Here is a 12,500-nt window from a genome sequence, read left to right on the forward strand (position 1 = left end):
CCCAGCCCCCTCCACATCTCTCCGGCCTTCTTGGAGATCTCCGTGACGGAGATGCCCGGGTTCTCCCCCTTGATGCGCTCACGGCTGGCGTTGAGCCACAGCATGTAGGCGCTCATGGGCCGCTTGGGCCCGCCCACCTCCTTCTGCTTCTTCTGCAGACAGACAGACAGACAGACAGACAGACAGCTCTGTGGTTAACAACAACAGACAGCTCTGTGGTTAACAACAACAGACAGCTCTGTGGTTAACAACAACAGACAGCTCTGTGGTTAACAACAGACAGCTCTGTGGTTAACCACAGACAGCTCTGTGGTTAACAACAGACAGCTCTGTGGTTAACCACAGACAGCTCTGTGGTTAACCACAGACAGCTCTGTGGTTAACAACAGACAGCTCTGTGGTTAACAACAACAGACAGCTCTGTGGTTAACAACAACAGACAGCTCTGTGGTTAACCACAGACAGCTCTGTGGTTAACAACAACAGACAGCTCTGTGGTTAACAACAACAGACAGCTCTGTGGTTAACAACAACAGACAGCTCTGTGGTTAACAACAACAGACAGCTCTGTGGTTAACAACAACAGACAGCTCTGTGGTTAACAACAACAGACAGCTCTGTGGTTAACAACAACAGACCGTGCTGGTTAACCCCCGCTGGGACGTCAGGAACGTTATCCCTTTGATCCAACCCCAGTAATACTGAGACACTATTTGGGAACATTAAGATATAAAATGTTATAAAATGTTATAAAAAATGTTATAATCAGTTTGCCATAGACTATTGAGAGAGCCCTCAATGTGCCAAATCAGGATCATTTCCTCTGCTGGGGACAGAAAGACCTCCACTGGTGGAGCCTACATGGTCAGACAAACGTTGTGTAGTAACCAGTGGGAGACCATGGACCCCCTGGTCCCCTGGTCCCCTGGTCCCCTGGTCCTCACCTCCCTGCGGGGCTTCCTCTCCTTCTTCTCCTTCACCACCTTGGGCTTCTTGGCCTTCTTCTGTCTCTTCTCCTCCTGGTCGCTGCCCCCCTCTCCCTCGCTGCTGTCGCTCTCCGACGCGTTGCTGTCGTACCTGCAGAGGAAGAGAGGAGAACCATGAGAACCTCCTACCAGAACCAGCAGAGCAGCACTCAAAGGACCTGAGGCCATGTTCCATGTCAAACATGTCCCTAGGATAGTGGGAATACAAACAGCTCCCAATCACCGCTTGCTGGTAAAATGAGTGAAACCCCAGATCCTTAGCAGAGGGTCATTATTGTATTATTGTATCTATTAAATGTAAGCAGAATTATCTTTACAACGCGGTACCCCAGGGTTACGATCACTTACTCTTCTGCCACTTCGTCGTCTTCCTCTCCAGGGTTAAAGGATTCATCTGAGGAGCAGAGTAATAAAGTCAGTAGTCAGCGTGGGGCGCGAGGCTCCGCCTCAGACCCTCTGTGATTGGCCGCTCACCGCTCTCGCCGTCCGACTCCTCGCTGTCGTTGCCCTCCTCCCTGATCTTGCCCTCGGCCTTCATCCTCTCCAGGTAGGCGTCGTGCTGGTCCTCGTCCGAGTCGCTGTACTCGTCCTTGTTGCCCTTCAGCCCCTGAAACCACAGCGGGCCGTCAGACACGGCGACCAATCAGGCCCCAGCCACACCGGGCCGTCAGACACGGCGACCAATCAGCCCCCAGCCACACCGGGCCGTCGGACACGGCGACCAATCAGGCCCCAGACCATCAGGGAGGAGACAACTCAGCCGGAAAAATCACAGGTAGGCACTCGGAAACAAAACATCTGAATTGCCAGATGATAAAGAAAATGTCAAGAATCATTTCAATGTTGCCCATTCCCTAATTGCAGTGGACCCACCATCCCAATCACCCTGGAGTGATGCTCCGTCATTGAACTGGTAAAACAATAAACAGGTTGGGGTATCTCTGGGGTGAAATCCATTTAGCAACACGTCAACACCAGCGCGCGCCACCAGAGGTGGTGTTGGGAGATACGACCGGGTCACGACCCGGGAACATTAGTCAGCAGGGTGCAGAACACGGTGCAGAGACTCCCACTCAGTCACGTCATGATTAGTAGGAAAACAAGGAGTTTATCATCAGGCCAATCACCAGTCAACTCCACATAAACAACCCAAATGGCCACACAGAAGACACACACCCCATTCAACAAACACACACACACACACACACACACACACACACACACACACACACACACACACACACACACACACACACACACACACACACACACACACACACACACACACACACACACACACACTTCCCACTCTCCAACATTAGGACAAGCACACACCAGACAGAGCAAAAACACCGTGCAAGCAAGTAATCACGCCACACCAGCGGTCGAGGCCCTGCCCATACCAACCTTCTTCTACGGGGACGAGGACAGACAGAGAGGGACACAGGACACACGGCAGTGAGGACACGTCAGTGAGGATACATGTTGGGCACGGGATGAATGGAACACTATCACAACACTGCAGCAGACCAACAGTCACCTCTTTGAAGCCGCGGTTCTTGATGTTCAGCTTCTTGGCGTTGACGAAGTCGAACAGCTTGCCGTACTCCTCTCTAGTGGGAGAGACGTGTGGCCGTTAGTTCAGGGGGAAGGGACACGCCTCACTGACTGATTCAACTGGTCACCTAATGGGATGGAGAGCAAGGTCCTGATCACAAGGAAAACAGTTATCAAGACGCACCTTTCAACTATCAGGCTTTAAGACTTTATCAGGCCACACACACACACTTAAGGCTGGTTTGTGCACTGTGCAAAGTTATAATTAAATTGCACTACGGCTATTCAAGATAAGAGCACACGCATTATCCTGCTTGATGGATAGCCAGAAGAGGGAAACATTCATAGTCCCTTGATAGGACCTAATGACCAGCGTGTTATTAGCAGGTGGAGCTTTGTGGTACAGGAGGAGCAGAGACTCTGTGAGGAGAGCTCTGGAAGCATTGGCGTAAAAAAAAGAAAGGAGGGATCTATTCAATACATTTTAAAATGTGTTGAAGTTCCTCTTTCAAAAGAATGAAGGCATGATGCCAACGGCCCGGAGCGGCAAGGCTCCAGAAGACGGCCCGGACCGACTGGGAGCCACGCAATGAGAGTTGGTGGCCCCAGTGGCACCAGTGGCACCAGTGGCACCAGTGGCACCAGTGGCCCCAGTGGGACCAGTGGGACCAGTGGGACCAGTGGGACCAGACATGACCCATTTCTGCCTGGTTGTCTGAGAGCGTACCTCTGGATGCTGCTGAAGGTGTACTGGTTGTGTGTACTGGTTACCTCTGGATGCTGCTGAAGGTGTACTGGTTGTGTGTACTGGTTGTACTGGTTACCTCTGGATGCTGCTGAAGCTGTACTGGTTGTGTGTACTGGTTGTACTGGTTACCTCTGGATGCTGCTGAAGGTGTACTGGTTGTGTGTACTGGTTGTACTGGTTACCTCTGGATGCTGCTGAAGCTGTACTGGTTGTGTGTACTGGTTGTACTGGTTACCTCTCGATGCTGCTGAAGGTGTACTGGTTGCCCTGCTTCGTCTCGATCTCAAAGTCGAAGGAGCGGGTGGTGGTGGTGCCGCGGGCGAAGTTGACGCAGGAGATCTCCTCGAAGCGCAGGTGGACGGGCGGCTTGTGGACGTAGATGAAGCCTCGCTCCAGAGGGTACAGCAGCCCCGACGACGCCTTGTAGGAGCAGGTGATGCACTGGGTCCCCGAGTGGCTGGGGGGACGACACGACCTCAGGGTTAACCCTACTGTTAACCCTAACAGTAGGGTTAACAGTAGGGTTAGGGTTAACAGTAGGGTTAACCCTACTGTTAGGGTTAACAGTAGGGTTAACAGTAGGGTTAGGGTTAACAGTAGGGTTAGGGTTAACAGTAGGGTTAGGGTTAACCCTAACAGTAGGGTTAACCCTACTGTTAACGCTAACAGTAGGGTTAACAGTAGGGTTAGGGTTAACAGTAGGGTTAACAGTAGGGTTAGGGTTAACCCTAACAGTAGGGTTAACAGTAGGGTTAGGGTTAACAGTAGGGTTAACAGTAGGGTTAGGGTTAACCCTAACAGTAGGGCTAACCCTACTGTTAACCCTAACAGTAGGGTTAACAGTAGGGTTAGGGTTAACAGTAGGGTTAACAGTAGGGTTAGGGTTAACCCTAACAGTAGGGTTAACCCTACTGTTAACCCTAACAGTAGGGTTAACAGTAGGGTTAGGGTTAACAGTAGGGTTAACAGTAGGGTTAGGGTTAACCCTAACAGTAGGGTTAACCCTACTGTTAGGGAGCAGGAGGCCTGGAGGGACCAACGCTAACGCCCGCCGTGGACAGGCAGCCTCCTACTCTGTGATAAAGGGTCCTGATAGGCCCACGGGACTCCTCCTCCTCTGTGATAAAGGGTCCTGATAGGCCCACGGGACTCCTCCTCCTCTGTGATAAAGGGTCCTGATAGGCCGACCTACCCCTGGAAGTTCCCGGGCACGGTGATCTTGCGGTTGACCAGGGCCTTCATCACCCTGCTCACCATCTCGTACAGCGAGCCAGACATGTTCTTACTCAGCTTCCCCTCGAAGCGCCGCTCCACGTCCTCCCTGAGGACACAGGACACACATGAGGACACACATGAGGACACAGGACACACACAAGGACACACACAAGGACACAGGACACACACAAGGACACAGGACACAAGGACACACATGAGGACACAGGACACACACAAGGACACACACAAGGACACAGGACACACACAAGGACACAGGACACAAGGACACACATGAGGACACAGGACACACACGAGGACACAGGACACACACAAGGACACAGGACACACACGAGGACACAGGACACACACAAGGACACACATGAGGACACAGGACACACACGAGGACACAGGACACACATGAGGACACAGGACACACACAAGGACACACATGAGGACACAGGACACACACGAGGACACAGGACACACACGACACACACGAGGACACAGGACACACACGAGGACACAGGACACACACGAGGACACACACAAGGACACACATGAGGACACAGGACACACATGAGGACACAGCCCTGTTTGAGTGTGAGTGAGTGAGTGAGTGTCCAGACTCACTCGCTCATGTTGAGGGTGAGTGTGTGTGTGTGTGTGTGCGTGTGTCTCACTCGCTCATGTTGAGGGTGAGTGTGTGTGTGTGTGTGTGTGTGTCTCACTCGCTCATGTTGAGGGTGAGGCTGAGGTCCTCCTCCTTGGAGAAGAGCAGGATCAGGAAGTGGTAGCGCGTCTGGCCCTGCTTGATGGGCGGGTCCAGGCTGATCTGTGGACAGGTGCATGATGGGACTTTGATGCTTTAATGATGCGTACATATTCAATTGTTCTTTATTGAGCTGGAGTGTGATTTCCATAATAAAATGAATGATTAACTGAACTTAATCAGGGATAGAGCCAGACCGACGCACTGCCTACAACGTGCACAGGTAACATTCCCTAGTTGCATACATGCATGTACTTATGTACGTATGTATGTACTAATGTATGTACTTACTTATGTATGTATGTATGTATATATATGTATGCACTTATGTATGTATGTACGTACGTACGTATGTGTGTGTGTTTGTATGTATGTGTGTGTTTGTATGTGTATCTAATCACACAAAGCCACCATTTCCAGACGGTCATCACTAATCTAATGAGAGCATTATCATTAGAACAGCGGACCACGATGTGGCGCTTCACAGAGACAGGAGAGGTGACGTACCACGAAGAACATCTGCCGCTGGTCCTTGTGCGGCAGCAGGAAGAGCCGCAGCACGGTGGTGTAGGGGATCTTGTAGTCAAACGTTTTCCCGTGGAGGTGGAGGAACGACGGGTAGATACGGATATCGTACCTGAAGGAAACACCCAGTCAGGCCATGTACATAAACCTATACATATACATAAACGTATACCTATACATATACATGAACCTAAACGTATACATATACATACACGTATACATGAACCTAAAGGTACACATACAGCCAGAAGGCAGAGCCTATTGAAGTATCAGAAGAATTGATGTGGGTTCAAACGTACTTTAAGCATTGGTTGTCTCAGTGATCAGTGAGTGACTGGAGCCCAACAGAGTCCCGTTGGGCTCCTGTCATCGGGACACTGGATCATGTTTAGGGAGTATATCAGAGCACTGCAACAAAGAACCTTGACTTTGTTTCTCTACATCACTGATATGAAGTGACTGAAAGTTGCTGCTTTGGGGCCGTCCAATAAGAAAACATTGACTCCATGTAGGACTGGAGCCCAGCATATACACGCTAAGATCACATCCCGCCTGGTGTAGTCAGCAGGAGCCCAGTGCGTGGCGCGTAGTGGGTTCCATACTCATTGTTGTATCGACATTGGAGTATTTCTCAATGAACAGTGGAAGGTCATTCCAAGTGCCCAGTGCGTGGTGTCTGTCTGTCTGTCTGTGTGTCCCATACCTTCCTCTGGGCGTGAGGCACTGCAGCTCCTTGAAGACGCACACGGCGTCCCCGGTGGCCTGGATGACGTCCGCCTTGGAGAGAACGTTCTGGGCGAAGGCCTGGAGGAGCACAGAGAGTCACAGCTCCCTCTAGTGTCACCACAGAGAGTCACAGCTCCCTCTAGTGTCACCACAGAGTCACAGCTCCCTCTAGTGTCACCACAGAGTCACAGCTCCCTCTAGTGTCACCACAGAGTCACAGCTCCCTCTAGTGTCACCACAGAGAGTCACAGCTCCCTCTAGTGTCACCACAGAGTCACAGCTCCCTCTAGTGTCACCACAGAGTCACAGCTCCCTCTAGTGTCACCAGAGTTACAGCTCCCTCTAGTGTCACCACAGAGAGTCACAGCTCCCTCTAGTGTCACCACAGAGAGTCACAGCTCCCTCTAGTGTCACCACAGAGTCACAGCTCCCTCTAGTGTCACCACAGAGAGTCACAGCTCCCTCTAGTGTCACCAGAGTCACAGCTCCCTCTAGTGTCACCACAGAGTCACAGCTCCCTCTAGTGTCACCACAGAGAGTCACAGCTCCCTCTAGTGTCACCACAGAGTCACAGCTCCCTCTAGTGTCACCACAGAGAGTCACAGCTCCCTCTAGTGTCACCACAGAGTCACAGCGCGGGGACTCACCTCCACGGGGTCCTGGCCCTCGTCCGAGGGGCCGGGGGGCACGTAGAAGCGGACCTCCATGAGGGACACCTCGGCGTCGTCGTTCTGGTGGAACTCCAGGGTGACCTCATTCTTGCCCGTGGCGCACTGGGACACGCTGTTCAGCGGGATCTCGAACGCCGTGCTGTCGTTGACGTCAAACGCCAGCTGGGGGCCTGGGGGGGGGGGAGGAGCCTATGAGACGCCAGCCCAGCTACTGCCAGCAATGAGGGACGCACTTCTCTAAATAAAACTTTATTTTGTGTCATATTTATAACAAACATTTAAATACCATCCTGAACAATCTACTTTAGTGGACTACTGAGAGACAGTGTCAAAAACCATCTGGGGGTTAGGGTTAGTGTGTGGGGGTTAGTGTGTGAGGGGTTAGTGTGTGGGGGTTAGTGTGTGGGGGTTAGTGTGTGGGGGTTAGTGTGTGAAGGTTAGTGTGTGAAGGTTAGTGTGTGGGGGGTTAGTGTGTGGGGGTTAGTGTGTGAGGGTTAGTGTGTGAGGGTTAGTGTGTAGAGGGTTAGTGTGTAGAGGGTTAGTGTGTGGGGGTTAGTGTGTGGAGGGTTAGTGTGTGGAGGGTTAGTGTGTAGAGGGTTAGTGTGTAGGGGGTTAGTGTGTAGGGGGTTAGTGTGTGGAGGGTTAGTGTGTGCGGGTTAGTGTGTAGGGGGTTAGTGTGTAGGGGGTTAGTGTATGGGGGTTTAGTGCCTACCTGAGAACTTGGCCGTGCCCCAGTTCCAGCCTTTGACACACATGTCCTTCTCCGTCAGCTCCAACTTGTAGTTGGCCTTGAAGAACTCTGAGATCTTCTCAAAGTCCTGGATGGATGACGGGGTAATGGAGGGAGGAGGTGGAGGAGAGAGGAGGTGGAGGAGGAGAGAGGGGGTGGAGGAGAGAGGAGGTGGAGGAGAGAGGAGGTGGAGGAGAGAGGGGGTGGAGGAGAGGAGAGAGGAGGTGGAGGAGAGAGGAGGAGGAGAGAGGGGGTGGAGGAGAGAGGAGGTGGAGGAGAGAGGGGGTGGAGGAGAGAGGGGGTGGAGGAGAGAGGGGGTGGAGGAGAGAGGGAGTGGAGGAGAGAGGAGGAGAGGAGGAGGTGGAGGAGAGGAGGTGGAGGAGAGAGGAGGTGGATGAGAGAGGGGGTGGAGGAGAGAGGGGGTGGAGGAGAGAGGAGGTGGAGGGAAGAGTTAACAAACGACAGCCATCGAGCTGCTAAGCAGACAAATAAAGAGCTGTCCCCGCTGCCATCAGAGCCCCGCCCGCATGAGAGGGGGCCCCGCCATCACTGGGGGCCCCAGCAGAAGAGAGAGAGTAATACGTGGCCCCCCTCTCTACCGTTCCCATGTTCGACAATCAGTCGGTTTATTTTTCCAGCAGAGCCGATTCCAAATGAAGAGACAGGAGTACACACACACACACACACACACACACACACACACGTGGAAGTGATTGTGATTGCGTGTGGCGGAGCGGAGACCGCTCTGTGGGAACCAGAGTTTATGCACCTGGAGAGCTGTGGGGCGACTGCGGCCAATTAGTGCCTGCAGAGAGAGGGCCGATTAACGTGGGCCAGCTCCCCTCTCAGGTCTGTTAGAGCGCCTCGAGACGTTTGCCTGAGAGCATCGGAGGACAGAAGAAGCATTTCAGATGTGAAAACGTGCGAAACGTTTACAGCGCACATAAAATGTAGTCTGGGTGGAAGTGTCCCGCTGGTGTTGATGTGCGTGTGCGTGCGTGCGCGTGTGCGCTCCACCAGCGCTCAACAGGCTCACTGTTACCGTTTTGGCTGAAGGCTGTTGTTTACCTCACCTCATCAAATAAACTACAATCTCCCCCATAACAATAAAGCACATCCTGGTCCCACGTCTGAACATACTAAGAACATACATGGTGTGGCACAAACATGAGCGCCCAGTGGGAGCATTTGTATACGTCACGCAAATGAGGATTCCCGGAGGAAACGAGACAATCAGGGTTTAGAGGATCAGTTTACTGTTACCCCCCCCCCCCATCTGCCTGCCCCGGCAGGGCAGCCCACCTCCCCCTGTCTCACCCCCACCTCACCAACCCCCACCTCCCCCCGCCTCACCCCCATCTCCCCAACCCCCACCCACCAACCCTGTGCCTCACCACCCCCCCTGCCTCCCCCACCACCTCCTATCCGACTCCCTCCCCCTCCCCCTGCTCATAGAGAAGGGAGCAGCGTTCTCCTCCTCCCAGCGGCCTCAGGGCCTCCAGCCTGAGGCCGCTGGCTCCGCCATGATAAACAATGACCTCAGAGTCGCGCCCTCCTGCCTGGACGGGATTCATCTCCGAAGAGGCGCTGATTAAACCCTGGGGGCCCGCAGGCTGGGGGCCCCGGGCCCCGGGATGAGCTTGGTGTTGACAGAGCGGCCGTACAGGCAGCAGCATACCCACTGAGCGCTACGAAGCCCAATACAAAAACAACCTCCAAGCAGACATCATGCATGAAGAGCCCGGCCAAATCACGAGCTGATTGGACATAAACACTGAGGCGCATGAGCCCATGATTACTGTGTTTACAGAACACACACGCAGCGCCAGCTCCCTCATTAATCCCATTAGGCCCACGCTTCACACACGGAAAAGCTGCAAACGGAAAAAGGTCAAATACTTGAGGATACTAACCACACTATGTGAGTGCGTGCACTAACACACTCGTGCACACACACACACACACACACACACACACACACACACACACACACACACACACACACACACACACACACACACACACACACACACACACACACACACACACACACACACACACACACACACACACACACACACACGGCCTTCCAACAGAGGCCAGGGATCTCTTCAGTAATAAAGCGTATAAATAAAAGCGCTGGAACTGGAAGCAACAGCCGGCTCTGTCCGCTCTCTGGCTCTCTGTCGGCTCTCTGTCCACTCTCAGGCTCCTCTACGGCTCTCTGTCCGCTCTCTGTCCGCTCTCTGGCTCTCTGTCGGCTCTCTGTCCGCTCTCAGGCTCCTCTACGGCTCTCTGTCCGCTCTCTGTCCGCTCTCAGGCTCCTCTACGGCTCACCCAGCTGAGCACTGATCTTTTGCTCTATCGACTTAGTAACCCTGTGGACGGGCCGTCCACAGCCAGCGTTCTACTGGAGATCCACACAACTATCCAATGTGCGCTACCTTTACGCTAAAGTTAAAAGTTAAAAGCAATAATTATTAGAATTAATACATAATTAATTAATCTGTGTTGTCACTGCTCTATACAGAGCAGTAGGGTGAAAAATTGAATAATTTCTGGTCATAACGTCACCTTTTAAACAGCCTATGGTGATCAGTTAACATTGTTGTTGTAATATTCACTTAAATAAAATAAACTGAATAATACAGCCACTCAGATTCACTTAACATTAATACTAAAGTTAATGAATGAGAACGAATGAAGAGAAAACATTTTGGTTCTTAATTACAACTCATTTCTATAGAGAAAGGCCAAGGAGTAGTAGCATAGACTCAGGCTAGTAATAAATCTGTAGTTCTGGTTCAGCTCTACAGGAACCTTTTACCCTCAACCACTGTGCTCCTAAGCTCTGCATTTTGAGGGGCACAGTTCGCAAAAATAGGGGCACAACTAAATAATAACAAGAGACGTTTATTTTTCAGCGATAACCCTCTCTGGACCAGTGCCCATCGTCATTCTCCAACTCGGTTGCAAACAGGACCTCTAATCTCACTACATCTATGGGCCAGCCTGGGGCCAGGCTGGACATCCAGCCTTAATATGCAAAAACAACCAGTGTGGAGCATCGGCCTATCGGAGGTAGGGTCATAGGTCATCAAAATGGCTTTCTTATTGGTGCATCCCTCGTCACACACAATAAACACAACATCTGGGCTGTTATCACGGTGCAGTTATGTGCTGATGACTGAAGACGCCTGAAGCCATCCCCCCCCCCCCCCCCCTCACCGTGTCCCTGAAGCCGTCCCCCCCTCACCGTGTCCCTGAAGCCGTCGTACTGGTACACCAGTCCCATCACTGTGTCCCTGAAGCCGTCCTACTGGTACACCAGTCCCCCTCACCGTGTCCCTGAAGCCGTCGTACTGGTACACCAGTCCCCTCACCGTGTCCCTGAAGCCGTCGTACTGGTACACCAGTCCCCCTCACCGTGTCCCTGAAGCCGTCGTACTGGTACACCAGTCCCCCTCACCGTGTCCCTGAAGCCGTCGTACTGGTACACCAGTCCCCCTCACCGTGTCCCTGAAGCCGTCGTACTGGTACACCAGTCCCCCTCACCGTGTCCCTGAAGCCGTCGTACTGGTACACCAGTCCCCCTCACCGTGTCTCTGAAGCCGTCGTACTGGTACACCAGTCCCCCTCACCGTGTCTCTGAAGCCGTCGTACTGGTACACCGCTCCCCCACTGGTGGCCAGCTTCAGGCCGTGGCCCAGACACACGCGGCGCCACTGGGCCAGGCTCAGCTCCGCCGCTGGGATGTTGTCCACGCGGCCCGTCTTACTGCTCTTGTACACCACGTTCTGCTTAGCGAGGCGCAGCCGCCCATCGTTCTGCATGCACACACACACACACACACACACACACACACACACACACACACACACACACACAGTAAGGATTTGACAGCTTCAGTCATCAATCCATATTTTGTAAACATGTACAATCCTAACTACTTTACTGGTTAAAATGTACATAATATATTTATGTACTTATTATCAATGAGTAGTATGCAAATCTCTTCAAAAAACAGGTTTGAATTTAGTACAACATGTGTACTTTGTAAAACGAATTCCAGGGCAGAACAGGGAGCGCCAAAGGGATCTAAATCAGGGCTATAACAATATATATATATTATAATAATATATATATAATATAGGCTATAACAACAGCTCCTTCATGTAAAGGCAGAAGTAGCACTTCAATGTGTACAGATTTGAGCTGGATTGGACGGCAGACAAATACTGACCCAGGAGCCTTTGACCTCTTGGTAAATCTCGTTGAACTCCAGCGTGTCGCCCATCTCGACCCCAGACCAAGACTGTTTTACTAATAGAGGAGAAAAACACTTTAAAGCAAACAAGGAAAGTGGCCATTATTCTGCCTTTATGAAGTCCTACCCAGAGGAGTGGGTCAGACCTGCTGGTGATGAAGGATGAGTCAAGCCCATATATTATATACATATTACCCATATATACATATACATATACACATATATACACACATATACATATATACATACATACATATAGACATACATATACATATATACATACATATAGACATATATGTATATACA

The 12,500-nt window shown here is 51.8% G+C and overlaps 1 protein-coding gene across 1 annotated transcript in view; it reads right to left on the reverse strand.

Annotated features, from left to right (window-relative positions):
- Positions 1-6: 6 nt before the first annotated feature.
- The window catches only part of LOC311374575 (FACT complex subunit SSRP1-like), a gene marked incomplete at its 3' end in the record, with an annotated part of 13,241 nt that continues 747 nt past the window's right edge, over positions 7-12,500 (reverse strand). The window contains exons 2-15 of the mRNA XM_084490394.1: positions 12,171-12,250; positions 11,569-11,754; positions 7,910-8,015; positions 7,174-7,367; positions 6,504-6,604; positions 5,783-5,912; positions 5,235-5,338; positions 4,484-4,612; positions 3,527-3,748; positions 2,527-2,599; positions 1,461-1,593; positions 1,335-1,380; positions 945-1,077; positions 7-152 (exon numbers count right to left, since the gene is read on the reverse strand). Coding sequence (XP_084346520.1) covers positions 7-152; positions 945-1,077; positions 1,335-1,380; positions 1,461-1,593; positions 2,527-2,599; positions 3,527-3,748; positions 4,484-4,612; positions 5,235-5,338; positions 5,783-5,912; positions 6,504-6,604; positions 7,174-7,367; positions 7,910-8,015; positions 11,569-11,754; positions 12,171-12,224 — 1,757 coding nt within the window. The remainder of the gene's footprint in view (positions 153-944; positions 1,078-1,334; positions 1,381-1,460; positions 1,594-2,526; positions 2,600-3,526; positions 3,749-4,483; positions 4,613-5,234; positions 5,339-5,782; positions 5,913-6,503; positions 6,605-7,173; positions 7,368-7,909; positions 8,016-11,568; positions 11,755-12,170; positions 12,251-12,500) is intronic.

Source organism: Micromesistius poutassou (genome assembly GCF_964030765.1).
Source record: "Micromesistius poutassou genome assembly, contig: SCAFFOLD_1198, whole genome shotgun sequence".
NCBI lineage: Eukaryota > Metazoa > Chordata > Actinopteri > Gadiformes > Gadidae > Micromesistius > Micromesistius poutassou.